Source organism: Paramacrobiotus metropolitanus, unplaced genomic scaffold (genome assembly GCF_019649055.1).
Source record: "Paramacrobiotus metropolitanus isolate TYO unplaced genomic scaffold, Prichtersi_v1.0 Parri_scaffold0000002, whole genome shotgun sequence".
NCBI classification, from domain to species: Eukaryota; Metazoa; Tardigrada; class Eutardigrada; order Parachela; family Macrobiotidae; genus Paramacrobiotus; species Paramacrobiotus metropolitanus.
In genome coordinates, this window is record NW_026570222.1 from 2,768,975 (window position 1) to 2,795,546 (window position 26,572).

The 26,572-nt window shown below is 41.3% G+C and overlaps 6 protein-coding genes across 16 annotated transcripts; 3 read left to right on the top strand and 3 right to left on the bottom strand.

Moving 5' to 3' along the window:
• Positions 1 to 15: 15 nt before the first annotated feature.
• LOC129584875 (protein ABHD11-like) lies at positions 16 to 2,959 on the bottom strand. Its single transcript, XM_055477272.1, has 6 exons — positions 2,550 to 2,959; positions 2,189 to 2,369; positions 1,802 to 2,084; positions 1,304 to 1,339; positions 814 to 984; positions 16 to 562 (listed from the first exon to the last, which is right to left on the bottom strand). Exons 2-6 carry the CDS (start codon positions 2,308 to 2,310, stop codon positions 230 to 232), a joined length of 945 nt encoding a protein of 314 aa, XP_055333247.1. The 5' UTR covers positions 2,311 to 2,369; positions 2,550 to 2,959; the 3' UTR covers positions 16 to 229.
• Positions 2,960 to 7,155: 4,196 nt separating this feature from the next.
• Positions 7,156 to 13,752, top strand: LOC129586160 (uncharacterized). Of its 5 annotated transcripts, none has more exons than XM_055479235.1 (3): positions 7,156 to 7,304; positions 9,668 to 9,871; positions 13,342 to 13,752. In XM_055479235.1, exons 2-3 carry the CDS (start codon positions 9,700 to 9,702, stop codon positions 13,428 to 13,430), a joined length of 261 nt encoding a protein of 86 aa, XP_055335210.1. In that variant the 5' UTR covers positions 7,156 to 7,304; positions 9,668 to 9,699; the 3' UTR covers positions 13,431 to 13,752. The 5 variants fall into 5 exon arrangements, with proteins under 5 accessions (XP_055335210.1, XP_055335194.1, XP_055335219.1 ...); XM_055479219.1 differs by lacking the exon at positions 7,156 to 7,304 and adding an exon at positions 7,323 to 7,747 and having other exon boundaries at positions 13,342 to 13,751; XM_055479244.1 differs by lacking the exon at positions 7,156 to 7,304 and adding an exon at positions 7,900 to 8,151.
• Positions 12,527 to 16,396, bottom strand: LOC129586147 (U11/U12 small nuclear ribonucleoprotein 48 kDa protein-like). 5 transcript variants are annotated; one of them, XM_055479182.1, is made up of 8 exons: positions 16,214 to 16,396; positions 15,741 to 15,945; positions 15,155 to 15,350; positions 14,965 to 15,012; positions 14,227 to 14,418; positions 13,947 to 14,056; positions 13,837 to 13,879; positions 12,527 to 13,483 (listed from the first exon to the last, which is right to left on the bottom strand). In XM_055479182.1, exons 2-8 carry the CDS (start codon positions 15,852 to 15,854, stop codon positions 13,434 to 13,436), a joined length of 753 nt encoding a protein of 250 aa, XP_055335157.1. In that variant the 5' UTR covers positions 15,855 to 15,945; positions 16,214 to 16,396; the 3' UTR covers positions 12,527 to 13,433. The 5 variants fall into 5 exon arrangements, 1 of the variants encoding a protein (XP_055335157.1); XR_008690109.1 differs by adding an exon at positions 14,817 to 14,832 and having other exon boundaries at positions 12,531 to 13,483; positions 13,837 to 14,056; positions 15,580 to 15,945; XR_008690107.1 differs by having other exon boundaries at positions 12,530 to 13,483; positions 13,837 to 14,056; positions 14,227 to 14,832; positions 15,580 to 15,945.
• A 262-nt stretch (positions 16,397 to 16,658) lies between these two features.
• Positions 16,659 to 18,945, top strand: LOC129587626 (eukaryotic translation initiation factor 3 subunit J-like). Its single transcript, XM_055481459.1, has 7 exons — positions 16,659 to 16,804; positions 16,977 to 17,108; positions 17,499 to 17,702; positions 17,808 to 17,926; positions 18,050 to 18,107; positions 18,525 to 18,604; positions 18,671 to 18,945. Exons 1-7 carry the CDS (start codon positions 16,777 to 16,779, stop codon positions 18,788 to 18,790), a joined length of 741 nt encoding a protein of 246 aa, XP_055337434.1. The 5' UTR covers positions 16,659 to 16,776; the 3' UTR covers positions 18,791 to 18,945.
• Positions 18,946 to 19,913: 968 nt separating this feature from the next.
• Positions 19,914 to 24,924, top strand: LOC129590740 (GPI ethanolamine phosphate transferase 3-like). 3 transcript variants are annotated; one of them, XM_055486108.1, is made up of 8 exons: positions 19,914 to 20,224; positions 20,298 to 20,586; positions 20,677 to 20,925; positions 21,370 to 21,870; positions 22,150 to 22,907; positions 23,087 to 23,354; positions 23,427 to 23,944; positions 24,331 to 24,924. In XM_055486108.1, the coding sequence occupies exons 2-8, from the start codon at positions 20,385 to 20,387 to the stop codon at positions 24,580 to 24,582; spliced, it is 2,748 nt and encodes a 915-aa protein (XP_055342083.1). In that variant the 5' UTR covers positions 19,914 to 20,224; positions 20,298 to 20,384; the 3' UTR covers positions 24,583 to 24,924. The 3 variants fall into 3 exon arrangements, with proteins under 3 accessions (XP_055342083.1, XP_055342072.1, XP_055342091.1); XM_055486097.1 differs by having other exon boundaries at positions 19,914 to 20,586; XM_055486116.1 differs by having other exon boundaries at positions 19,915 to 20,571.
• On the bottom strand, positions 24,808 to 26,417 carry LOC129590773 (uncharacterized). Its single transcript, XM_055486148.1, has 3 exons — positions 26,171 to 26,417; positions 25,791 to 26,047; positions 24,808 to 25,689 (listed from the first exon to the last, which is right to left on the bottom strand). The coding sequence occupies exons 1-3, from the start codon at positions 26,242 to 26,244 to the stop codon at positions 24,977 to 24,979; spliced, it is 1,044 nt and encodes a 347-aa protein (XP_055342123.1). The 5' UTR covers positions 26,245 to 26,417; the 3' UTR covers positions 24,808 to 24,976.
• Positions 26,418 to 26,572: the final 155 nt, after the last annotated feature.

Sequence of the window (26,572 nt, forward strand, 5' to 3'; positions counted from 1 at the left end):
TGTGTATTACTGCCCATGACGAAAGGCACAGTTTATTTCTCAAGTTCATCGCCACACCGCTTGCGCCGCGACTGATCCACGAGAAAAACATGAAAGGAGATTATAATTGATGCAACATTAATATAATGGCACTTCCAAAAAATAATCGAAATCCATTTATCGTGAAAATTCTAATTCTCCCTTATTCGTATCATAATCTTTCCAAACCTTAACATCAGCGAAAATTTCATCAGTGGTGGTCTTCTTTATTTTTCAAAAAGTTTACGATGACTTCCGTAAGCTCATGAGGCTTTTCCGAGTGTACCCAGTGTCCTGCATCAGGAATCGTTTCTACTTGGGCTTTCGGAAACAAACGCTTGATTTCCGGCATTTCAACTTCAGTTATGTAGTTAGAATTCCCCCCGCCAATGAATAATACCGGACCTCCGTAAAAATTATGGAACACGGGAAATTCCATGATATTTTCCGTGTTATCGCTTAGTGCCTTCAAATTTATCCGCCAACCAATCTTTCCATTGTGATCAGCGAGGTTGGTCACAATAAATTGTCGAGTAATCAAGTCCTGCAATATATCAAATCGGTCAAACGAAAGAAATTATGTGACACACTAGAATAGTATAAACAGGTACTGTAATATAATAATTATCGATATCAGTACAAGCAATATTAAATCGGTGTTAGCCAACCAGAAGCGAATTTTCGTATACCAAAGTCGTTGCACACTTATCTAGTATAACAAATAAAGCTGCAGTAACATCAGACTTTCACAAAAACTACTGCAAAACATACAAAACAACAATCGTAATTTCTTACGGGAATTGCCGGTTCAAGTTCAGCCAATGCCCGTTTCCTCAGAGTTGGTAAGTTCTCGCCCGGCTTAGAATGGATTTTCTTCATAGCAGCAAAGAATCTCTCAAATGTCGATCGTCCAGGACTGGTCGCGGGAGCTGAGTCCACGACAATCAGGCTATCAACCAAATCCGGCTGGAAAAAAGTGAAAAGGATTTCTCAATGGTCTTACAATTTCGAGGAGTTTGCAAGGAGACGGCTGGGTCGAACGGAAGCCAACTGACTTGTAAGTAGAGATTTAAACAGAGATTTACACAGCCGCAAAATAAATGTAACAAGTCCTATAACCGCAAAAAAGTGTTGTAGTTAGCATAACAACTGATGAAAGTCCTAAAATTTTCAGATATTCCAAAGCAAACGCACGAAGTAACCACAACGAAGCATTCTCAATTACAGCCGACAGGTAACTGTAATCCACTAGTAATTCAATACAACCACATAGGTACTTACATACCTTCCGTAGAGAGAAGCACATTGCGATTTTTCCACCCTACAACAAAATCATGAAACGACATTTTTTGAACATCACCAACAGAGTGCTCTAAAAAAGATACAAGTTGAACCATTGAAAACCTTCAGCAATGCAATTAGATTTCGTTGGATAAAAATCAATAAATAAAAAGAAACACAAAATTTTGTTCGATTAACGGACAGAAAATCGGAAAGTTTTGAACACTGTTACACGGCAAGGTGAGTATCGCGCTCTGAATCACTTTAATAAATGCTTAGCGTATTCTTCTGCAAGATTCCGGGCTCGCATGATGTTGTTATCTAGACTTCGATGTGACAAGTTAAATTTAAAGTGCCGCAGAGTGTCGTAATACGCGAATCGCCATAAAATAGAATATCACCATTCAGAAACAGCAGCTTGCAATTTCGGTCTTCATTAAGTACGCACGGCTCGTGGCCAATTCTGAACTCCACAGAATACAAGAAAATCGGCCCATCTTACCATGCTGTGTCCGATGAATATTCCCTTAGATATCTGCAGTTCTTGCATGAGTTCTTCCACATCTTCACACATTGCCTCGTACGAATGGTCGCTGTCGTGCCCGCTTTCCCCATGGTTCCGTGCGTCGACGGTAATGATGGTCTGATTCAGTTTGCTGCTGAAGGATTTGGCAAGGCTATGCCAATTCTGCTTGCTTCCGAATAAGCCATGTAGAACAAAAACAGGATGATCCGCACTTGCAGCGCGCTGCGGTTTGTATTTCGCGTAGGAAAGTCGAACTGCACTAGCAAGCACAGAACCAGTAAGCAACTTGTGCGTGTGAGCTCAGTGCTCACTAAAATAACTCATAATAACTGTTCGTACTTCGTAATAAAACATTTCTCAAACCTTAGCGAAGAAGATGTCGAAAACTGGCATCGCAACGGTGGATTGATTCGCACGCACTTCAGCTTTTTCCCGGAATTTATCAAAACAGGACGAAAGACCATCAAGGCAGACACTGACTGCATGTTTACGCTTTTCCTCCTTTCCAGAATCAGTAGTGTAGTCGCTAGTGACTAGTCTTTTTCTGCGAAAGAAGTGTCAGAAAAAAATTTATCAATTCTGAAATAGTGAGTAATTAAGACTCTTAATTTAAGAGTATTCCGGCATCCTGAAAATAATTAACACACCGTCAACCTTATTATGTTTGTGAATTTACAGATTGTGAATTTACAGTGACTGAAATTAGCGTTTAGTACGTACGTACTTCTATCGCACCGCGAAACCAGGGTCATCAGAACTGCTTCCATATTGGCGAGCCATATTAAAGTCATAACTCATAAGTCATAAGACTCATAACCAATGGTCCAACGTATTGAGGGCCAGATTTTCGTTAAGTCGGCTGAGTTACCTATTATTAGCTGCAATTCTGCATTATAATTTTTTTTATAAATGATCAGTCTAGTTACAATGTATCCGTTAGAATTTAGAACCAACAAAGAAAGAACAAGAGAAACAAATGCAGCAAACAATAACGATTAGTCAGATTTTTTAGTTGTCAGGTCATGGAGTGAGCCGAACTCTGAGCCGAGGTCAGCACTGTCGCCGTGAACAGGACGACAGCGTGACGTATTGTTCCATGTTTAAGTTTAAGCCGCAACGCCGCTAGTCTTGAGAAAGAAAGTTTACGGACGAGTAGCGGCTGCAAACCTATATATTGCGCCAAATCGGCTAAATGCCATATTTTTGAATCTTGCTCGTAAACGTGTTCATTTGATATTTTTTGTAGGACTAAACTTTTTTAAAGTGTACCCTAATAACTCTGGTTTCCCGTTCGATGTTCAGATGCGCGAAATATGGACTGTATGTATTGTTACAGTACTTGTGGAATGCGAAGTTGTTGTTAGCTTCTTCGGCACATTCTTGTTTCAGCTAGAAAATCGTACGATCTGATTGCTCCAGTTTGGTTAGTTTCGATAACATCGAAGTCCACATCTGCACGGTGTTGATAGTATCGACTTAAATAATAATGCAGTAAATTCCTAATTACAGACGGCACTCCTCGTATTATTATCATAACGTTCTTACAAGCATCTAGAGACTTCTAGAGACTAATCACTGTATCACTGCTGTATATTTCAGTACCTACTGTCGCCGTGGTTTGTGACTTTGTGCAGATAGGGAACCTCGACGCCAAACTGAACCTTTGTCGTGGTCTGATGGTAATCGCGGATTCCGGAGCGATTACTGTGCGATTTCGGCTTGTTTAATACGCTCTGCTGTCTTAGTATCTTACCCACATTAAAACTTCGACCTTGTGAAGTCTTTCGATGCATTTGACGATTTGTGTGAAACAAAGTGCGCTGCTTATTCCATATTCCGTAGCCCGCGTACTGATGCCGCAGTCTGCATTTCGAGAGCTGACAGCCCTGCCGTTAAGATATGTCGAAGCATGTATTTTTACGCGAGCGGACCGGAGCGGTCATCCACTTCTGCCTTTGTCACCAGCGGCAGTTGAAAACGGAAATATCTCCGGGTAGGCGACATGCATTAAAATTGTTTGTTCTGTATCGCTGCTTATTATGTATGGCCTGTGGATGGAGATTTATGAAAAGACAATGCTTCGAATGTACGTGCTTGCATGGAACCGGGAGTGTCGTGAAGGACTTGTGGCTCAAGTAATCCTTTAGATCCTGTTTTCAATGTCTTCTGTTGGCATCCTTCGGAGGGGCTGCCTAAGCCAGCAATGAGTGCTAGCTGCCCTTTCTGAAGGGGTGCTGACGGTTGACTGTTCGGTGGAAGCCTGTTCTCGCTGTTTGCGCGATCCTTTGGGCTGTGCTGAATTATGTCATGGACTCGTGGTAAGATTTCGTTCATGAGGCATACCGCAGCGTCGCATACGGTACCTGTATTGATTGTGAGATTTGGGACACTGATCATCAGACACAGTATTGTTACAATAGACCCAGTCGGTTGACTTCAATGACTTGACGTCTTAACCCACTGTGCAATAGAGGTACCGTATGCGACCTTACGTTACGAGGAGACTCGCTCAGAGGACTCAGTTTGAGTGTTCTCGTCGCAAGTCGTAATGATGTTCAAGACCAAGTGAACCACTGCATTTGAAATTCAGGAGCCATATTATTTATTATACGAGAAGGTAATTAATGTTACTGTGTGTACTCGTATATACACAGTCACATTAATTACCTTCCAGTGGGCAAGCCTCCCTTGGACTGCGTACTGTAGATTTGTGTTTATTTAAGTAAGTCACAGTTATTTGATTCTAATTTACACAATTCGAAATTGATTGTAGGAAACATTTTAATGGTGTTCTTTAACTGCACGGTAAAAAAATAGTTATCATGACGAAACATTTCGGTGTAAGCTTCTGGAATGGAGCCGAAAAGGTAACTGAAACATAGTTGGTTATTTTTTAATAGTTACTTGTTTTTCCTGCAGTGACGCGGCGCATATATTGCCAGTGAAAGAAAGGGCAACATCAAGAGTCTTTTTTCCAGGTTCATGCATGGTCTCATGGATGTTATGCAGGTTTTGCAAGAGCTACAGTACTCGTAGCCATAAGACAAAGAATAAGAACACACCCTGGCCTTAGTCGTACCGGTTTCGATATGCCGGCAATCGATATTTCCCAGTCCGACCAGTTTCTGTGTGTGGTGGCAACCTTTACGTGATTAAATTGTAATCAGTAACGGAACAGTAATATGGATTGGTTATCGGTCTCATCCATAGGTTAGCCGATCGCGATGTGTTAATCAGATCGATAGAATTTATGAAGATATCCCGAAGACAATTAACCGCACTGTCCAATACACTTTGACCTGCCTCGCAACTGACGCCAGAACGCTGGCCGATACCATCACCACTGCTTGACAAAAGACCGGTAAAGAGTACTGAAGACTGGTTGTATGAAGTTCTTTGAATTATATTTAATTCATTCTATTTTTTCGTTATTTCCAGCTTGTTTACTCGTTTAGCAAAAGATTTTTGTAACGCAATTGTGGCTGTATTAGACTTCGATTTGAAATCGTACAGTAATATGGTGGACCGTGGACGTATGCTGGTACAATACATTAAAGACAAAATTTTCGGTTTGTATATATCTATGAAATGCTGCAGACTGGAAATGCTTTGAAGATACATTTATTTAAACTATTAATTCTTAACCATTGAATCTCTGGTTCGACCTTTATCAAAGCTTAAATATAATAGTCGGCGATGTTGTGCTGCCAGATCTCGGACATATACTAATAATACTACCTAGTTTAACAGCATATCTACGGCTCTACTAGTACTGTAGTTCTTGTCCAACTTTTCTGTTTTCAAATAAGTTATTTGTACTTGGGTGGAAGCATGCGAGCAGAAGCAGAATTATCCCCGAAAAAAACATGTATCTTATAATCGGAGGTGGATACGGTATCATAAAAAACGCTTGGGGGATGTTGGATTGACCTTATTTTTGCCGGGTGATAAGCAATGGAGTTAAAAGGAGACACTATTATATACATGTACAGTACATTGTATGATTACTTACAATATGTGTTTTTTTATTTCTCAATAGGTACAATTGTTAATACAACTTACAATTGTTAATACAATTATTAATTGTTAATACAACTTACAATTGTTAATACAACTTACAATTGTTAATACGGTATCTCAGATTATTCCACGGGCTGACTGACTTACGCTCTCGCGAATGTTGGCAACGTGAATGTGATGATCCGCCATGGCCAGATACTCAGCCAAAGTATCGTACTGGCTACTGGGCCCAGGCGGAAATCGATTAGCTTTATTGATAAAATAACAAGAAGAAAAAATTGTTTAGAACGCTTATTATCGTTCCACCAATCGAAATGTTTTTGCCGCTAGTTGCCTTAACTCGCTCAGTTCGGATGTGCGCATGGGGAAAACACTAATCCGGCCCATTGTGCAAGCCGGCGGGCTACAGAAATTGTACTGTCAACTGGGGAATCAGGAATCACAAATTCGCAATACATTCGCAATACAATACAACACTCCAGCATTTTGTTCAGGTTGCTGCTCGTTGGTTTTTACAGTGAGTACGAGTACTCGTATAGATAATTCGCGCAGGGCATACATTTGCGAATATATGTATTAGTGGTCTCGCACATTTGCCGGCCGTTTTGCATCCCGACGCTGCCTTATGAAAGTTTGAATTTGCATATATTGTACAATAGTGATAGTATTTACGATTAGTCACTATTTACTAGTTACTATTACTTAATCAGAATCATATAATTCATAAATCAGAATAATAGTACTTCGGTTATAGTACCGCAAATCATTAAAAATAATAATAATTTGTTAACGTAACCGGAAACTGCAGATCACTTAACAAGCACAGCATAATTATGTACAAATGTATATGTTCTTATAATTGTGTGTCCGACAACGATCTCCCCACAACGGTAGCGTTCATGCTCTAACAACAACACATCTGTTTATCCCGAATATCCCGACTAGTATATCCCGAATAAGCAACGTACGTAATTTTATATTGCATACGGCGGGAACGTTAAGATATCCATAAACCCTGAGAAGTGAATCGAAAAAGGAGAAACGGGAAAAGGAAGTTCACACTCAAATTTCGTATCAGATACTGATGACAGAAAAAACAGTTCTTATAAGACGCGGTATATCAATTCTTATATACTAAGTATAAGCCGTAACCGTAACATTTTATGTTGTTGTTACAGTCTTCTTTTGAACAGCAATGTAATGGCGTAATGTCTGTCCAAGCTGTACCAGTTGTAAAAACCTTATTGAATGTTCTCTTCGCGCGTACATACATAGGCATGTAAATTCTATCGACTTTGTTTCCGTACAAATTACATGACGCGCAGCCGGTGTTATAGAACAGGAACTGCAGCTGAACCACATCCTTTTCTTCCCTTTGATCGATTTTCCGTTAGCAATCTATTCCACAGAGACATCCCTCTGCCGTACGTGTACGCGGCCAATACTGGGACCGGGATATGTGAGTAATGGGGCTTGCGTGGTCTGTTTAATTTCACAAACTTTGCTCAACATCGCTGTGTGCAGCTATCCAGCGCTGCTGCCGCCGCATCAGCAGCCGATTGTGACAGTTAGGACTCCCGACTGTTGTGTTGCTGGCCTGTTTGTTGTCAAGAACAGTCACGCCAATCCCGATAATCTACCAGAAGGGGAAACCCACCGTTTTTACTCTAACAATACATGTGTGAATTGTACGCACCAGGTTTTGCTTTTTGTTACTAATTGCGTTCTGTTTGCGATTATGCTTATGCTCAATTGTCTGTAATTCAGAGAAAGGTGACGGAAACTGGTTATAATCATCCAAATAGAAGGAAAAAAGATCAGCGTGGTACTGTGCATTGGGATGAAATTGTAATAACATGATTTTTGCCAGATTATTGGCCAGAAGCGATTAGGCAGCCTTCGGTAAGTACGAGTACAAATGTACCGTATACGAACAGGGCACAATTATCTGCACAAAATTGTGCATCCATCTACGAAATTGCGCATATGCAGTCTGTGGGCAGTTGTTCCGGTTTGGGCGTTGAAAACATATAAATTATTCACTGGTTTTCCAGTGTCATCATTCTACAGTAATGCGGATTAAGTCAACACATTTTGTCAGCATCTTTAATCATGAAATATTGCTGGAAAGGGTCGGCTACCGTTAACGAATTAACCTTTTATATCCTATAACCGTACATGTTCCATCGTCTGCACGTGCGCTTCGTATGGTTGCAGATAAAATTTGTGCATTCATACATTTGTACCGATTTTGGATAATCTGAATACTTTCAAATCGTAATTTAATTTTGTTCTTCCAGTCACCCGTAAGTAAGCGCGCATAAGATATTGCTTTCAGAAAGGGTATCAATAATCACCAGTTATACAATATGCTGTTGATGCCTTTATTCACGTAAACCGTTTTCTGTTTTGGAACTGAAAGAAGCAGTCAAATTTATTAGAAGGTGAGAAAATCCGTAATTTATGAGCTAGTAACAGGACTGCACTAGTTGTGTTAAGACTAGGAGTACGTATGTTTTCGAAAATATTTTAATGTTGAAACATTTATTTCGATAGGTTGGTTATAAAGCGACTCTAGAATTATATATAGTTGGAGAAGTAAATTATTTTCGTATGGGTTTTTGTTATGAAATTAATTAATTAATTAAGTGCTGTGATACTATAAATGTCGTCTCGTTTTCCCTAACCTTTCGCACTAGTAAAAAAGCTTGTAAAAATATGTGCATATTAGCCTACTTATTTAATCGTTGATTGAAACCGATTACATCGCAAAAGAGAAATGATGTGTAATCATTTTCAGAGTAAATAGTTTGTCTCTGTTTTGCGAGAACTGCTGCGCTCAGCTACGATATTCTATTTTCGTATCTTCTAACTTGTAAGTCTGGTATTTTAACCGAATTGTCTGCAGTTACGGTATCAACGCCTTATACGATATAATATTTCATACCTCCTCATTTATATGTACACAACGTAGCAGGGGTAAATTGTTATTATGTTGTGAAGTGCGTCATATATACCACAATTACCTCGTAGTTTTTATTATTTCCGTAATTTTAACCCGGCAGGTTAATGCAGTCAGAGTCGGCGACTCGGCATAATTCTTGGCTGTGAATCGGCAACCGGCAGCTAATATAACAAGTGTCGGAAAGGTGCAAATTACTCTACATATTCAACTGAAAAACCCCATTACTAGGCTGACTTTCCAGTACGTAGTTTCCGGTCAGACGAGTTCAGATTACAAAGTCAGCACTACACGATGATCACATGATTGTATTCTATTTTTTACGATTACAAATAACCAGCCGGCAGCAAAACAGAACGTCAGCAGTGCGAAACTGCTGACATATTGTCAACGGAAGCTGACGATCGTAAAAGTAGCCCAGGAAGCAAACAATAGCCTACATTTACGGGTGCATGGTACGCTGCATTGCGAAATATGTCGCGGCATTTACACACTGGAATCACCAGACACGTTTCGGCATGAACGACACTTTTCATCCCGAAGAATTCGGTCTAGCTGCTTTAGCATATTGCACATTAAGTTATTCATACTGATTTGGGTTAAATGGTTATGAGACATTCTTACTTGCTGTGCAGTATGAATCTCCTTCGATAAATCTGTGACTAACTAAATTGTCAGATTCTCTACATGTAAAACTGCAAACCGGGATCAATTCAGTCTACCGCTGTTTTTCGATGTTAATGAATTCGTGTATTTATATTTAGTTTTCTCTGATCGCTGCCACAGTAATTTACATACTCGACGTATCAACTGAACAAATAAAATGGTGGCCAGTTTTTACATCGATCATGGATTTGTAGAAGTGGCCGAAGAAAAAAGCGGGATTTCGTGCATGAGCGAGGGTGGTATGAATGTGGATGTAGCGGCGGATGAAGCTGAAGCCTTTACCGCCACAAAGCGCACTGGCCGCCGCAATGCAGTGCCCTCTCAGGAGCTGAGCCATGCCCTTACACAGATCTCCCAGGATCTCCTACCTGATCTAGCGAAGCAATTGTCGCTGACAGGTATGTTGCGAAGTTATTTCTCGACAACTATGATATTAATTTTTTGCTGCATCTGCTTTTTCACAACCGTGATCACTACTCGTACAATATTGAATACAAGAAACAGCCTCGGCTTCGCCTCCGCGTTTCTTGTGGTCCACAGCCATTTTATTTGAATTTAAATGAATATTAAATGTTTATTAGAATAACATCTATATTTCGTCGAAACATGATCGGTACATGCAATAGGGCAAACACGAATTTTCTATGAAAATCAGTTCATGATTCTCTCAAGCTTGAAAGCATTCCCTTTGGCTGTACATACAGATAATTTTACGATATCCCCTACCCAAAAAGAAAGCCGAAATATCAATCTGTAAGATATGAAATTTGAAACAGTGATAGTGCACTGGATCACTAGTTCGGTGACTCGTCACTTCGCTGGCTCCTCTTTTCACTGGAAAGTGGTGTGTGCCCGGTGGTATATGTCCGGTCAGTAGTGGTTGCTCGATTACTTGCTTTTCTAACCGGTTCAATTCGCCGGACAGTAGTGGTAGCTCGGTCGCCTGCTCACCTAACGGACTCTGTGCACTCGACAGTAGCATGGTAGCTCGGTCACTCGTAAACCTAAAGGGCGACAGTAGCATGGTAGTTCGGTCACTCATTTACACCGTACAATAATGACAGCTTGGTCACTCGCTCACCTACCCGGCTCTCTGCACCGGACAATAGCGGTAGCTCAGTCACTCGCTCCCTAACGGGCTTTGTGCACTGGACAGTAGTGACAGCTTGGTCACACGCTCACCTACCGGGCTCTGCGCACGCACAGTAGTGGTAACTCAGTCACTCGTTCCCTAACGGGCTTTCTACACTGGCAGTAGTGACAGCTCGGTCACCCGCTCACCTACCGGGCTCTGTGCACGGACGGTGGTGGTTGCTCAGACACTCGTTCCTTAACGGGCTTTCTGCGCCGGATAGTAGTGAAAGCCCGGTCACTCGTGTCACCTAACGGGCTTTCTGCGCCGGACAGCAGTGGTAGCGCGGTCACCCGCTCACCTCCCCGGTTCCGTGCACGGACTGTAGAGGTAGCTCAGTCGCTTGTTCACCGAACAGGCTTTTTACACTGAAAAGTAGTGACAGCTCGGTCATTCGCTCATCTACCGGGCTCTCTGCACCGGACAGTAGTGGTAGCTCAGTTACTCGCTCCCTAACGGGCTTTGTACATTAGACAATAGTACAGCTCGGTCACCCGCTCACTCACCGGGCTCTGTGCACGGACAGTAGTGGTAGCTCGGTAACTTGTTCCCTAACGGGCTTTGTAGACTGGACAGTAGTGACAGCTCGGTCACTCGCTCGCCTAACGGGCTTTCTGCGCCGGACAGCAGTGGTAGCTCGGTCACCCGACACCTAACGGGCTTTCTGCGCCGGACAGCAGTGGTAGCTCGGTCACCCGCTCACCTAACGGACTTTCTGCGCCGGACAGTAGTGACAGCTCGGTCACCCGCTCACCTACCGGGCTCTGTTCATCGGACAGTGATGACAGCTCGGTCAACCGCTCACATAACTATCCGTAGTGGTAGTTCGGTCACTCACTGACTTTGCTGGCTATTTTAACTAGAATATAGTGGTATTTTGGTCACTCGCTGAACTAATAACGGGTTTGTGCACTGAACAGTGGCGGGAGTCGGGTCTATCACTGATTGAACAGACAACCACAAGTAGTGATAGTGTAGCGATTGCTGCTCGGCCGGCACTTGTTTAGAAATTGTCCTCGATGACAACGTTAGATATATACATATGTCTAACGATAGACAACTTTAGATATATACATATGTAGGCGTTCTTGTCGTAAGTAATAACGGTCTGCTATTCATTCTGATATTTTAATTAGTGGAAAATACTTTCATTTTTAACTATATTTTATTTGGTTTACGTGGCAACATTGACTGGTTAAAAATACCACGATGATAATTATTATTATAATAATTTATTTACATTTTGGTGAGGGTAATCAACCCTTCCGCTTTGGCGCTCGAAGCGGGAGAGGTTTTGAACGAAATGAATACTATCTGGCCGGGTTTTCGACTACGGGCTTTCAGAATATAATATTGGTTTTGGTCAGTCTTTTCTAGTTTGCCGGCTCTGGTGTATCCCATTCGTGGCAATATAGATCTGAATCTTGATACTCGTGTAGGGTGTATACAGCTATTGTCCTATTGCCCGAAACTTTTCAGTCATAATAATACGATACGATACAACAGATTAATTATCGTTCCCAGCCGTTGTATAGCCGAGTAAACCGACAGTGAGATATCAGTAATATTTGAAGAATAATTTGCTGTGCTTCTGATCAGGTATTTAAATATTCCCGCCAAATTGCAAGGAATTTTTTACGTTGTAAATATTTAAATATTACCTATTTGATAAGTAATGTGTTTATTGTGTAAAGCTGTTTATTAATTCGAAAATGGAATACTTATATTTATCCAGATTTCCTATCGACATAATTCAGACTTTCTCTAATCTTCGTCGTGTTCTAGGTGTTAGAGAACTATCCAAGCACGGTTTCATGCATGACCGTAATTATTGAAGTTTTCGATAGGTGATTTAATGAGAAGACTCCCGGTAACTGCATTCTGCATACGCTGTGCATACCTTTCAAGGGCGCAGTTAAACAACGAAGGTGTACAGCGTCGCGCAAATTAATCATTAAACACTACCAGATTCTTTGTCATATACACATTCGCACGTTAAGTACGGTACGTCTATCAAGAAAAACTGCCGCAGTCAGACTGTGTTGGTTTCCTTCAAACGTGCCTGACTGGCTGACGATGTGTCGTAAACAAGATGCTTGAGAATATTCCATCGTTATCGCATTAATTGAGCTCAAATCGAAAACGATATAACGATTGTGCGCCAAGCTCCAACTTTTAACTGCATTTCAAATCAGAAATAACACTAATTTTAAATCATCATGAACGGTGTGGTTTCCGTATTAGTTTATTGGCTTTTGTCGGAAATCGTGTGGAATATCCCCGTCAAATTTGTTCACTGGGATACTGATCTTCGGCAAACAAATGTAATCCCGCCGAGACGGCAACAGATCCAGAGAAATCTGACCAGCTTGATTCCCACTGTGCTGCTACTTGGTCGAACAATAGCAACCACTGACAAGGCCGGCTCAGATCCAGCCTTGTAATCTCTCGAGAGATTGATTTTCGATTTCGTGTCTCTATTATGAAAATGTTCATTTTCGAAGCATCCAAGCATAACAAAAATTTAAAATTACTTGATTTCGCCAAAATTCAAAAAGGTGTTTCAGATATAAAAATATTTACCCTGTGTATGTCAAAAAAAGTATCATGACACCTTGCCCAGCAATCGCTTTTACCACATAAATTAAAGGAATTAAAATTACTGAGCAGAAATGCAGTGCGTAACAATTAAACAATTGTCAGAAGGTTGAACTTGAAGTGTTGCGTGCTTTTCAGACGATCCCATGGATGCCGGAAAGCCATGCGATTCTTCACAGCCTTCCACTTCTGGCTCGCAGACATCCCAGCAGCCACCCAATGGGTGATCCTCAGCCAGATCTCTGTATATGTATTTCGCCTTTTTGATGCTCGCAATTTTCTACCAAAAACAATAACACTTGATTCTGACTATGGAGACCATGTCGAATGAGCTATTCAGTGCGTTTAACTTATAACCACCAAAGAAAATGCGCTTTAATACATCTGCATGCAGCCAAATGCAACTTTAAAATGCTTATATGCCTGTGTTTTGCTACAAATTTTGAAGCTCGTTATAATTTGAATTTTCACGGCAATACTCTGGTGATTTAACAGAAGCCTGTGAACCATTCGAGTCTAAAATGAAACGCAATTACGAACATCATGGCTAATGTCGCCAGTAGATTGAATCTGCATCTCAGTAGCACTGTATTGCGTAGTAGAATGCAGTAAGCAGTGTGCGTCGAAACTAACCTTGAATTATAGACATGTGCTTTGCAATAACATCTCGCAATTCCTTTAATCCAATAATGAAAGCCTGTGGCAAACCAATCTACAAAGAGCAGCCAGAGTTCAGGTCTTACTTCAGTGTATGATTTCCGGTTCGTATGGATGCTCTTCTCCTTGTAAGATATCCGGCGTCGCTTTCTTTGAGGGATCATCTCATTCACAAGACTTCCGCATCCACTATCGCCTAACACAAACCCATTCCTGCATACACTAGTAAAATTTTCAGCGCAGGAAGTATTTGTTGTAAAATCAATATGTGTACATCGTTACAAAAAGCACAATCACAAGCCGGCAGAGACCAAAGATGATCGGTGAACTGCCATGTCTGCAACAAAGATCAAAACACTAATGTACCCGGTTGCTTTTGAACACTGTCAGGCCTTGATCGAGCTTTTTCGTCCGCTGCCCAGCAGCCTGCACGAATATTCCTCAACGTTCTTTCTTCTTCCGCCGTTGCCACAACATAGTCATATATTTTGGACCGTTCATCAGCCGTCAGATCAGAATTCCAGCGGCTTGGTGTTAAAGGCAAAGATTTACCTGCTCCTGCGTAAGGAAGCTTCAACATCTCAGATGACCGCAAATAATATTTACGCTAGCAAATTCGTAATAATTATGAGCCCATAGTCAGAAATACCTAGTACCGTTGTCTGATAGAATACCTATAAATATTTAACTAACACAAAAATTAATAAACTCTGTATTATAACTATCCATTTCCGCTCAGTCCTAAGCTCAGTATCCTAAACGATATTCTGAATTGGCTGACTGGCACATGCACAAACAATGTGTACAAACATCATCACGCAAAGATTACGAGACCTGCTGAAACTATTGCTAGTCTACAGATCTATATGGGTGCGAATTTGCAACGAAAAAGGATATGATTTTCCAGCGGAATAGCTCATACAGGCAATATGATAAGCAACGCTGCCAATGCTTACCACATGCAGAAATTAGCTGAAATCAGACCAACATAATGTGAATGCCGGTATAAACACTACAAGTGTGCCAAATGTAGAACACCAGAACAAATTCTAAATGCAAAAACATTAGCTAACTGAAACGTATTACACTCCGGCTTGCACTCACCAAAATATTCGCAGTGTCGACCAAGGATTTTGTTCAACAACTTCTCATCTACAGAAAATAAGCCGCTCGCATAAAAGTTTAAAAGATATACTGTATTTTAAAAGCCCATATCCGCATGTACAGATTCTACAAGCAGAAAAAATTGATAAATAAAAGCCAAGCTGGCTAGCATTGCAATTACTCCACGCACCTATCGTCACTGTAACGACATTGGTAGCATGATCGTAAAAAAATTGGGAAGAGTTGTTTCGATTCTGGATTTCAAGGATTTCTTCGTCACTGTAGCCCAGATGACGAACTTCGCACATCTTTAGATGCAGTCGATAATGCACTGTCGGTATTCTGTGGTTAGGGTCAATGGAGCAGGTTCTGTACTCCGCACGTTCCTAGGAAGTCAACAGAATTTGAGACCCAGCTACTCCAAACAAACATTGTTTGCGGAATTATTATACGGTAGAAAAAAACAACGTAAAAGTAAAGTAACAATATCAAAAACATACGTACATGCCGCATGCGTAAAAGAATTACATTACTCGTACTATACTCAATGCTCTGCGCTTTACAAAAAAAAATTACTGACTGCCAACAATGCATCATGTATTGTACCGTACTAACCAAACCGCTGCAAGCAAAAGAGGCACGTATTAGCATAATTCTGAGGATGAAGTCTGATAACCGATGCATCCGAAATTACTGTATCAAATGTTTTCGTCCGGTCTGATAACAGCTGGCTAATTGATATCCGATGGACGACTGCATGCCAACGTTCCACTTACGGTAACTGATTTTTCGCTCCATTTCAAAACACTCAACACATTCTGCAGGGTTGTAATCTGATGCCGAACCCGCTTAAGCAGCTGCGCGGTTCCATCACTGTCTATGGTCGACATTTTCCGGTTGCAGACACAGGAATTGCATAAAACGACAGATAGAAACGGATCGCCACGTCAAGGTATGTAAATCCAAACGGCAGCGGCGCAGCTGTCAACAAAAACACCGCTTAGTTAGCCTGTAAAAGTGTAAAAAATTGCGCTCGCCGCTCGGCTTCTGCACTGCCCTGCTCTGCAAAGCCGAGCTCGAGGCGCTGCACAGGAATTATAAACGCAATTTACAATTGCAATATTATTGTTATTAATTGCTACTTGCTAGCCATTGCGAGAATTAACACGAAGAATATCTCCCATGAACCGTAATATTCACCTTGTAAGGAAAGATCGTCAACGGTAGCGACGATTAACGGTAAACTTACCACATCGTTCACAAAGTTTCAAGGCTTCTAAAAATAAACAAGGTTGCTGGAGGCCAAGGAGTATTGCCGATGAAACTGCTTTTAATATGAATCGAAATATCCAAAACTGTCGCAGCAAAAATATAAAATGATAAAAGCGCAATCAGCAAGGCTTTCTGGATTCTTGAATCTCGTAATCATCAATCGCCGTTTTCGAAGTTTTTGCAACTATGCAAACTGGCGTGCACTCAGGCTGACCTTCCAAAAGTGGCAGCGACGTGAACTTGTAATACGTCATCGCGGAAAGGCAGGCTTACGGTCGCTGTAATCCAATGAACATATTTTTAAACATAACAGGTCGGCCAATTAGATTTAGCGTTTTATTATTCGTCGCAGCACCTTTCGCACGCATTTCGCGTCCGTACACCAAACGGTGTCATTACATCATCACACTGCATTTCGGCGACCAAAAAGCCGTGTCAAGCTCTCACAGTTCAAATTGACAGTCATTTCCAAAATTTCGTTTACGAACGAAGTACGAAACCTGTGATCCACAGATTTGTGATGTTTATCAGACCACGAAAATGGCGAATAAAGTCGAAATTGAATTTGGTATGTGAATTTGTTATCGAAAAATGTTTATCAGGATGGCCTTCTGATTGTGCAATTGTATTTGTGGCCCGTACTTCTGACGCTTTTACGAAATATTGGATTTAAGGACGCTGCATTTTTAACGGCTTTTCTTCGACTTCTTGTGCTCATGGTAATGTGTGTACTTTTGCAGATGATACAGAAAATTTAGATCTGCGAAATCGAAACGACGAAGACGATGATGATAATGTTAAGGACAACTGGGATGATGAGTCCGAAGACGAAGAAGCCAAGAAACCTCCCCAAGCGCTTGTTGCTCAAGACGGTAATATATAAACCAAGATCGGAGTGCTGAAATTTTATATGATTGTGGTAGATTTACACCCGTGACCCTTAAAAATAATTCATATTTCACTAGTTAGCTACTTGTACATCAGAACACATATAAACCATAATTTAATGATCAGATTCGAAAGAAAATTATATTCGTCTTGAATAAATGTTTACGCTTATAATGACTTGTTTTAAAATTTAACACTGATGGTGCTAAAACTAAAATTTAACGCTGGTGTGTGCTAAATTTCAGAAAGATAGTGCGGTTAATATCATTCACGAGTTATGTACTTATGGCCACTGTTACTGGTGTAACGGTGTCGAGCAGCGCTTTCGAACAACTCATCAGTTTAAACAATTTAAAATTATCTTATTTTTCTAGAAGCTTCAAAACCTTCCATCAAGAAGAAATCACTTAAAGAAAAAATTGCTGAGAAGGATGCAGATAAACAGCGGCAGGCGGAAATGGCGCGACTCAAATTGGAAGAAGTTATGAACCGTACTCCTCAAGAAATTGCTGCCGAAAAAGCTAGAATTCGGAAAGAGCAAGAAGATTCAGATTTTGATTTGGCCAAGGATACTTTTGGTTAGTGATATGGTGTAGTAAGTTAATATTATTCTTTTAAACATTAAATTTTTCTTAATGAAAGCTAGCAGTTGCATTACCATTCTTTCATTTGTGGGGTTTTAGTTGATTCCGGACCTCTGCCGTCCATTGGAGCTGGAGTTATTGATGCATTTGACCCCAGCACAGCGGAAACGTTCGAGCAATTTCGTAAACTTCTCGTTGACAAAATTCAGAAATACCAGGTACGTTAGAGATTATTTCTAGAATGTAGAATTCTTTATAGTTATCTAATTTAGAATGTAAAATTCTGTAAAATTGTGTTATTTGTCAGTGACTGCTGAAAATTCCAACTTTTATGTCTACAGAAATCCCAATTTTACCCTTTATTCCTCCAAGGACTGTTCCAAGACTTGTCTCTTAATTGTAAGTAAAACTTACAAAATGAACATTGAACTGTGGGCCAAAATGAGCTCCATATGGCTCTGGGGTTCGCGCATTAACATTTTCCATTTCTGTTATGTTGTCTAAATGTATCAGACTCAAACTTCCATATTATAGTATACCAAAATAATTACTTATTAACAGTGGTTAATAGTCGTTTTCTGTTTTTTTTATATACAACCCCAAAAAAATTATTTTTTTATAAGACCGATATGATGAGCCTCAAATGTTTTGAAAAGTGCTGTGAGTACCTTTTGACTTTTGTTACCACTCTCGGCAAACTTTGCAGTTGTGTGTTTTAAACCTTTGAATTTCTTCGGCTAAAGGTTTTAAACGGAGCCGATAGCAACAGTGCGTTTTATTTTCTACGTTTGAGAATTAAAGTTGCCTGCTTGGTAGTGAATTCTGAGGATGTTCGGAAGTGCGGATCGTTGTTGACGACTTTGGCCGGCGAAAAAGCGAAGAAAGAAAAGGAAACGGTAAATATTTGGCTTGTTAGTTTTATTGTTATTCCTGACCCATTTTTAACCCGATAAACGTCTCAGGCTGGAAAAGGAAAAGCCAAAACGAAAGGCAAAACAGGAAAATCTTTGATCGCTGGCAAAAAGGATGACATGCTGGATGATTACGGGAATGATTACGATCCAATTGACGATTTGCTCTGATCTTATTTATTCCAGTCCGTTTTGGCCTGCGAAGTTCATCAGTCTGAAAACTGTTAGTTTTATACGGCCGAGTTGTCTGGACATGTTTTTAAGTTAACACTTGAAGCTAGCTTTCGGCCAGTAAAAGTTTCGAATGAATCTATTTATTTCGATGTCGAAGCAATGCGAAAATTACGTAGACCAGGAAAATGAATATGTCGAATGCGTTATGTTATGTAAGATCTGTGTGGGTGTTTATGCAACTAACCGGTAAGTACATATTTTGATCGTAACTAAAGTGACAGTAATTTTCTTGAAAATGAGAATAGTCACTTTTTTTCAAAGCCGCCCAGTTTGCCTCAGTTTTCGTCTAGTAATAGATGTGACCCTTCTCAACACAACTGCAGAATTTCGAAAATTTTTTCTTGATCTTGCTACCGCGGTATAAACTCTTTTTAAACGTTTGCAATTTGCATGTTTTAAGGTATGTTTTCACTCACTTTTAATTTTTTTTAAATTTCAATTTGGCGATACAGTACAGTCACAAGTTTTCTATAAAAGTAAAAGATTTGTACTGAATACACAGCCTCAGCCGACTCACTTGTCAGAAGACACACGTAAGTACCAGTATAGCATACATACGGACAGCATAAGCCAGGGGCGTCACAGGTTCGGCAAAAGGGGGTGTCAAATTTTGACAGGGGGGTGGGGCAAAATTTGACGGGGGGCAATCGTTTTCGAAAACTACTACTCTGTCTGCTCCCTTCCAAATTTTGACAGGGGGCAACCGGTTTTCAAAAAATAGGGGGAGGTAAATGACCGTAAAATCCCTAAAATTTGCCGGTTGACACCCCCCTATGACGTCCCTGGCATAACCAATATGGACAGAACAGTTTGATGGTGCAAAGTGTAAAATGTAAATTATTATGAAACGAGAGCAAAAAACGGTTATTGGCTAAAACTTTAAATTGCTGGCAAATATCAAAACGTTACTAATTTTATTCGAGTGAAATTATGTATCTGGGTCTCTGTAGCAGTAGCAGGAAGGGATTTGTGCCCTCTCCGTACTCGCACCTACCGCCCGACGCGCCCGTATATTAAACATTAAAATGATACTGTATGCATTGAGTTACTAGTTAATCAATCCTTTCATTTTTAAATAATTTTTTTAAATCTTATCTACTCGTACTTATTTTGTGGAGTCAGTAATAAACTAATAATTAATGATAATGATATTATTACACACATTTTGCAGTGATATCGTAAAACCTTAAATCTTCGTATTGATTTTTCTTTTGGTAATATCTTTTCTTGATACATGTCTTTGTATTGCATCTGTCGAAGATTAGCTACACTGCTACAGCACACAAGCAATAACAAGCAGTTTACATTCTTTCGGCCTTATGCAGAGTAAACTGTGTCAGTCGGACTCAGTACAATCCGTGTTGCAATTTGGTAAGTAATTAAACACGTGCGTCTAGAATCTAGACGGTAAAACCTGCTTTGTTATTATTGTCATCGGAACCAGCGACACTGGTGGCCTGCGCGCCGATGTGTACCGCCGTGAAACCAGTTGCTGCATCGACGTCGTGCTCATCAAGGCCAATTTGTGGCCATGCAGATATCGTTCTCCTTTCGGAGGAACTCGGGTTCGCAGTCTGATCATGACAGTATGCAGGGACGATATTTGTGGCATTTGGGCTCGTTGCTCTTCGTGATACTTTTATCGTGGCTGGGATTGTACTGTTTTACACGCGGTTTCCTTCTGAAGCGCGTCGAGCTGCCATTTCGCAGTTGCTCAGGTTCGTCTCCGCACGGTACGCAGCTCTTTGCTAGTCACTCATATGTCGCTGCTATTACTGTATACCGTATGGTTACAGGTTATTAAACGATTGTGTACCTTTTAGATGGACCGCCGTGTTCTGTTGATTATCAGCCGCGATTTCGGCGGGCCATTATTCTGATTGTTGACGCACTGAAGCACGAGTTTTTGGCTTACAACGGCAATTTGACACCGGAAACCACGCGCGCCTACCAGAATAAGGTGCCAATTATCGATCGATTAATTAGGAACCATCCACAAAATGCGGCGCTCTTCAAATTCATCGCCGATCCCCCGACAACCACGATGCAGCGTATCAAAGGGCTGACAACTGGTAAAAACACTAATTTCAAGTTTGCATTAAATTTAATTTCTCAAAATTAACACTAAGAGCTGCATCGTTTCGTGCATTTACAAATACTCGCAGAGCGATTAGGCAATGTTTTTAATCAATAATAACACCTACAATACATTACAGAGGCTGTAAATATTCCACGAAGTTCCATTTCATGCTAGAAAAGAAATTGCTTAAAATTTTAATAGAAATTATGTCCTTTAGGTCGTCGATTATGTCCTTCACGCACATCTTGTTTCCTCTCTAGAGGAAACCATTATTCATATCCAAATTTTCTTCAATAAGCTTTTCGAATTTCCAATTTTTTCCGCAGCTGCCAGCCCGGAAAGCCGTAAAACTTCGGGCTTTCAAATGACAGCCCTAACTTGCAGCGTGAGATCGTTTTTTAGATCAAATTTGAAATTTCTGATATTCATTTTGCAGGTTCTTTACCGACTTTTGTGGATGTCAGTCTGAATTTCGCTGCGTCGTCCGTTGGAGAAGACAACATCGTCGATCAGACCCGTCGCGCGGGGAAGAATGTCTCCTTTATCGGTGATGATACGTGGATTAATCTGTATCCCAACAGCTTCACCAAAACAATACCCTTTCCGTCGTTTGATGTCAAAGACCTGGATGTTGTGGACGCAGGAGTATGGCAGCATCTATTGCCGGAAATTCGCGCTCATCAGGCCGCCTTGATTATCGCTCACACACTGGGCGTCGACCACTGCGGACACCGTTACGGCCGGGATCATCCAGAAATGGCACGCAAATTATCCGAATTAAATGGTCACATTAAGAACATAATCAGGGAGATGGATGAGCATACCGTATTGTTTGTTATGGGAGATCACGGTATGACCAAGACGGGTGATCATGGAGGCGACAGTGTCGATGAAGTGGAAGCGGGCTTGTTTGTTTACAGCTCACAATCCTTTATGCGTAAGTTGTTGTTTGTGGGGTTCTTTAGAGCACTCTTAAATACCATCTCCTGATCGGAGTTCGCAGAATTTTGCATTTGTAGCTTTAGTTTTAAAAAATCATAATCCTTCACCATATTTTTTTAGCATCTGTTACGTTTTTTAGCTACAGATGCTTGTTTGATTTAACATTTAATATCTATACTATTTAAACGTACCACCCAGCAGCTGTCGTTTTTACTTTTTCTCGTAGATCTCTTTTTTATGATTTGTCTAATGTCATTCATCCTTCTGTTTGTAGACGCGGTTGCAGACATGGGTGACACAATCTCTCAAGTGGATTTCGTGCCAACGATTTCCTTGTTGCTCGGTCATCCGATCCCCTTTTCGAATTTGGGAAGCGTTATTCCATCCTTTTTTCCAGCCTCACCGACTGCCGCTCCGAAACCACACCTCTCACAAAGCCAAGCCTTAAAAATGAACGCCGACCAGGTGGTGAATTTTTTACGGAATTATTCCCACATCAGCCCGGAGTTGTCGCCTGCCGTGATTACCGAACTGGAAGAAGCCCTTCAAGCTGCAACAGCTAACAAATCTGTGACTGACTGGAAGCGGTTTTTTCATCTGTCTTTATCGTACTGCCGTTCTGTATGGGCGCGATTCGACGATCGAAATATCTGGTTCGGCATTATGTTTGTCGGGGTAGCGGCTTTCGGTACCGTCCTGATTTTGCTGCTGACAGCACGTTTGTTGTGGTTGAAAAATGGTTTCGGATTGTTTGCCATTACCGTAGCCCTGTTCCATATGCTGTCCATGTTTTCCAACAGTTTTCAAGTTCGGGAAGATTTCTCCGTTGTGACCATTCTGCAGGCCTTGATTCTGGTGCATTTTGTACGCTCAAATCCGAGAGCAAAATCATGGCTTTCTTGGTTGCGTTGGATATCTTTAGTCGTTTTGGTTAGAAGCGTTGAGTTTGTACGAAGATGCCGAGAGGAGCAGGCAGACTGTTCCGTTAAAGTTTTGGCTCTAAATTTCGACTCGTTGGAGAAGACTTCTCAGGTTAGTCGGTGAATTTTGTTTGACTTTTGTTTTTACGTATGTTTTCTTGTAGTTGAAAATTGAGATAAGCATGTTCCGTAATTTGATAAACGGAACGATTTAGGACTGAATGCCATTATAATAATCCGGCATGATCTGAATGCTTGTACATTGTAAATAATCCTTAGTTCTCGTTCCAGATCCATACCATAAGACTGTGCCTGGTTATAACACTGATTATTGCCACAATAATCTGGTGTACACGCAGCTTGTGGCATCGTGGATTGGTGAAGAACAAAAGAGTGTCCATTGCCATCCTCCTTTTAGCAGTGATGGTGTTCCTGCTGGTCGCGTCGCAGTTTTTGGAGCATGATCAGTATGTTCGACTGATTTTGGGACCACGTATGGTTTACACTATGGCAGCAGTGCTCGTGATGTTTTTGTTCCTGTTTCCCGTTTTCTTACCGGGTAAATACTCCGCCTACGATATTACATTTCATCATTGCAAATCAGTATTGATCCCCGTAATGTTTCAAACAGGACTCGAAAATGCCTCCCCTGGGGATGATGATCATTTAGAGGTGGATGTCTCGGAAAGTGACACATTCTTTCAGAACGCCTGTTTGTTGCTTCTGGTGCCATTCATCTGCGTTTTCACGGTTCTGCTGAATGCCTCCTGGGCATTTCAATTGGTTTTTCTGTTATTTTTATCCCGTGATCATTTCCTAAGTTGCCGAAGCAGCAGCAAGGTGGGCACGCTGGTGGCCTGGAGTTTCCTCTCTTGGCAAACATTTTTTGCAACTGGCCATCAGACAGCGTTCCCGACATTGCATTGGGAAGCGGCTTTTATGGGTGTCAAGGCAGGTGCGGGCAGTCCTATTTTGCCGGCTGTACTAGTCACTATGGAGACTTATGCTGGACAGATACTCGTAGCCCTAGCCGTGCCCAGTTTATTGACGGCAGAGGGCACCGATGCATTTTGGTTAGCTAACAAGATGGAGTATTATCTGGAATTGTGGAAAGCTTTCTTGGGATATTTTCTTTTCCATACTACAAAGGTAAGTTGTTTGTTACGAAGCATATTAGTATTTGGCGCAGTGTTTATCGGTATTTTTGTTTCTAAAGAATTTGGTTTTATTTGTTTGGCAAATTTGATAAAATCTGAAAAGCCCGTGCTTTTTCCGGTTATATGAAGCTTACCCTTTTAATGACCAATGATGATTCGCGAAATTTTTTCTTCTGAGTGCTTCTTTTTTGTTATCTTCGTGATAGCCCTTCTTGAAACGAAGGCAGCTCTGATCGTAAATATTAAATTAGTGGAAAGGTACCATATTTCACAAAGTCTGATTTTGCAGCTTTTAATTTTAAGCTATTTTTAATTATTGTACCGAGATGACAGTTTATTCGTTCTAGGCGTTCATTCTGGTTCTGGTTATTTTTGCAGTTATTTTTCGTGATGTTGAATGCGTCCATTAATCGCCGGCATTTAATGGTGTGGAAGATTTTTGCACCGCGATTCATTTTCGAAGGCGGATCCTTCGTTGTTACGTGCCTTGCCCTTACCCTCGCCTATTTATATGCTCTAAGGATGTTTTCTCTTATTCAAAGCCATAACGTGCCTTTAACCTCCCTTCAGAATAATGTTAAGCGCCTAAGTAAAACGGAATCTGAACGGGGCTCAAGGAAACGCCGTTAGAGATCTGAGCGCGATGTGAAATTGCTCTAATTTAAAGCGTACTCAACTCGAGATTGGTTACTGGTTTTGTACGGAGTTTATTTTTATTTGTACTAGTCCTGTGTTTAGCAGTTTTTTTCGATTGTTGTTTATGCCTTTTATTTTGTTAATCACGGTATATCTCAAAGCTTGTAGATTTTGTGAAGATTTGGAGAATTTTTTCTTTTTCGGGTGCGAATTTCGGTTACAATTACAGAGGGATGTGTTCCCGGTTGTTGTTTCATTATTTTTGGAGCTGTTTTTGCTTGGGCACGCTTGTTCCCCCTGTTGAAGTTTCGATAAAATTGCAAATGCTTAGGTCGATCACTTGCTTTCAATGATATACGATATACAGTTATTGTTTCACTTCGAATTATTATCTCGGGGAATACTTATGGCTACTAGTCTCCGTAACAGCTTTGTTCACGGATTCGCCCAACACATCCCTCGCTTCTGGCACAAACCCAGCAAACCCGCTCATTGCATGCTGCGATTTAAAATGATCCAGTTTATACTGTAACGTTGGATGCCAGCGCGGTGCCGGCACCATGATATCCATTGTTTTCGGTTGTTCGATCTGCACCAGCTGAGGGACGAGATGAGGATGCTTGACAGGTGGAAGAATTACCGGCTCGTACTGCAGTATAGTATGGTGGCTGTTAGGAGTAAGGGCTCCTTCCATATAACTGATAGCGGTGGGTGCGGAAAATGGAAGCCCGCCATAGTCACTATGTGCGCTGGGGCGCACTCTTATTTCTTTCTGAACTTGCTTAGCTTTATCGAACTGGGAGAATGTTTTTTCCAGCAATCCCAGTCCATACTGCGCGATTATCTGCTCATGATTATGCCCCAAGAAGCGCGGAGTGAATTCCGGTGTGGTGGCATCGATGGGAACCAGGTCACGATTGATGACCTCGGTGTACTGGTGGTCACGGCCACCGATCAGCTGCATGCCGGTAGCGTTGGGATCATGCAAGCGGAGACGGTAGCGGGGAATTCCGGCACGGATCCGCTCAAACTCCAACGTCCCATCCAGACAACGCTGCGCAAACCTCCGACCAACTTTGTCCACGATACATGGGTTGTGACCTTTACAGAGACGCGTATAATCGCTGTTGTGCCTTCTTGTACCGTTTGAACGTATATTGGTTTTTAAAACGCTCGAAAAATTAATTATATTTTTGCAGTACCCGTGTAACCAGGTATCATTTGATCGCGATACACCGGCTGTCCTCCTTGTAGGTGGTCTTTCAGGTCGAAATGCTCCTTCCGGTCGACCGCCTCCACATTAGCCAGGTGTACCAGGCGCGGATCTCGCTGGTTAGGTTCGATAAGACTATGTGCACCGCCATGACTGAAATAGCCTCCACGTTCCAGAGCGGCCTGCGTTGCCCGCCCTCGGGACACACCGAGATATGTGTTCTTCCCGGGAAAATATCCCGTGTACCTAATTAGAAAGGATGCAAGCCTGGTAGCTCTCATTTTGTGCACGACACGCCAAAGCAGTTTTTGTCCGGGTCCAATATACTTACACGCATTCTGAATATTTTTGCTTACCGTTAGAACATACCCCGGCATCTGGTAGCGGTTCATGTTGAGATCCGCGTTGTTCCGAAAAAGTTCCGGTTGATTTCCTGCAGCCATTTCTCAGAAGCCCTCCAATAATTTTCTCACTTAAGGAGTACGTGAAGTTTTGTAAAACAAAATCTGCAACTGTAACTACATTGCTGGCCTAAACCACTATCGGCCTTGCGGTCGCGAAATGCCGGCTGCTTATCTTCTAGCGTCCATGCAGATGACCTTTAACCTTTATTCTAAATAATTTTGCAACAGCTTGGTAACTACATTTAATTAACTCAAATTTCAATTACTTGTTGCGGTAATTAAACAGCAACAAGCACTTGTTGCTGGTTAAAAAGGTCATGCGGAACCTTGCATGATTCGTATCTGTTCATTTTTAGTTTGAAATCCT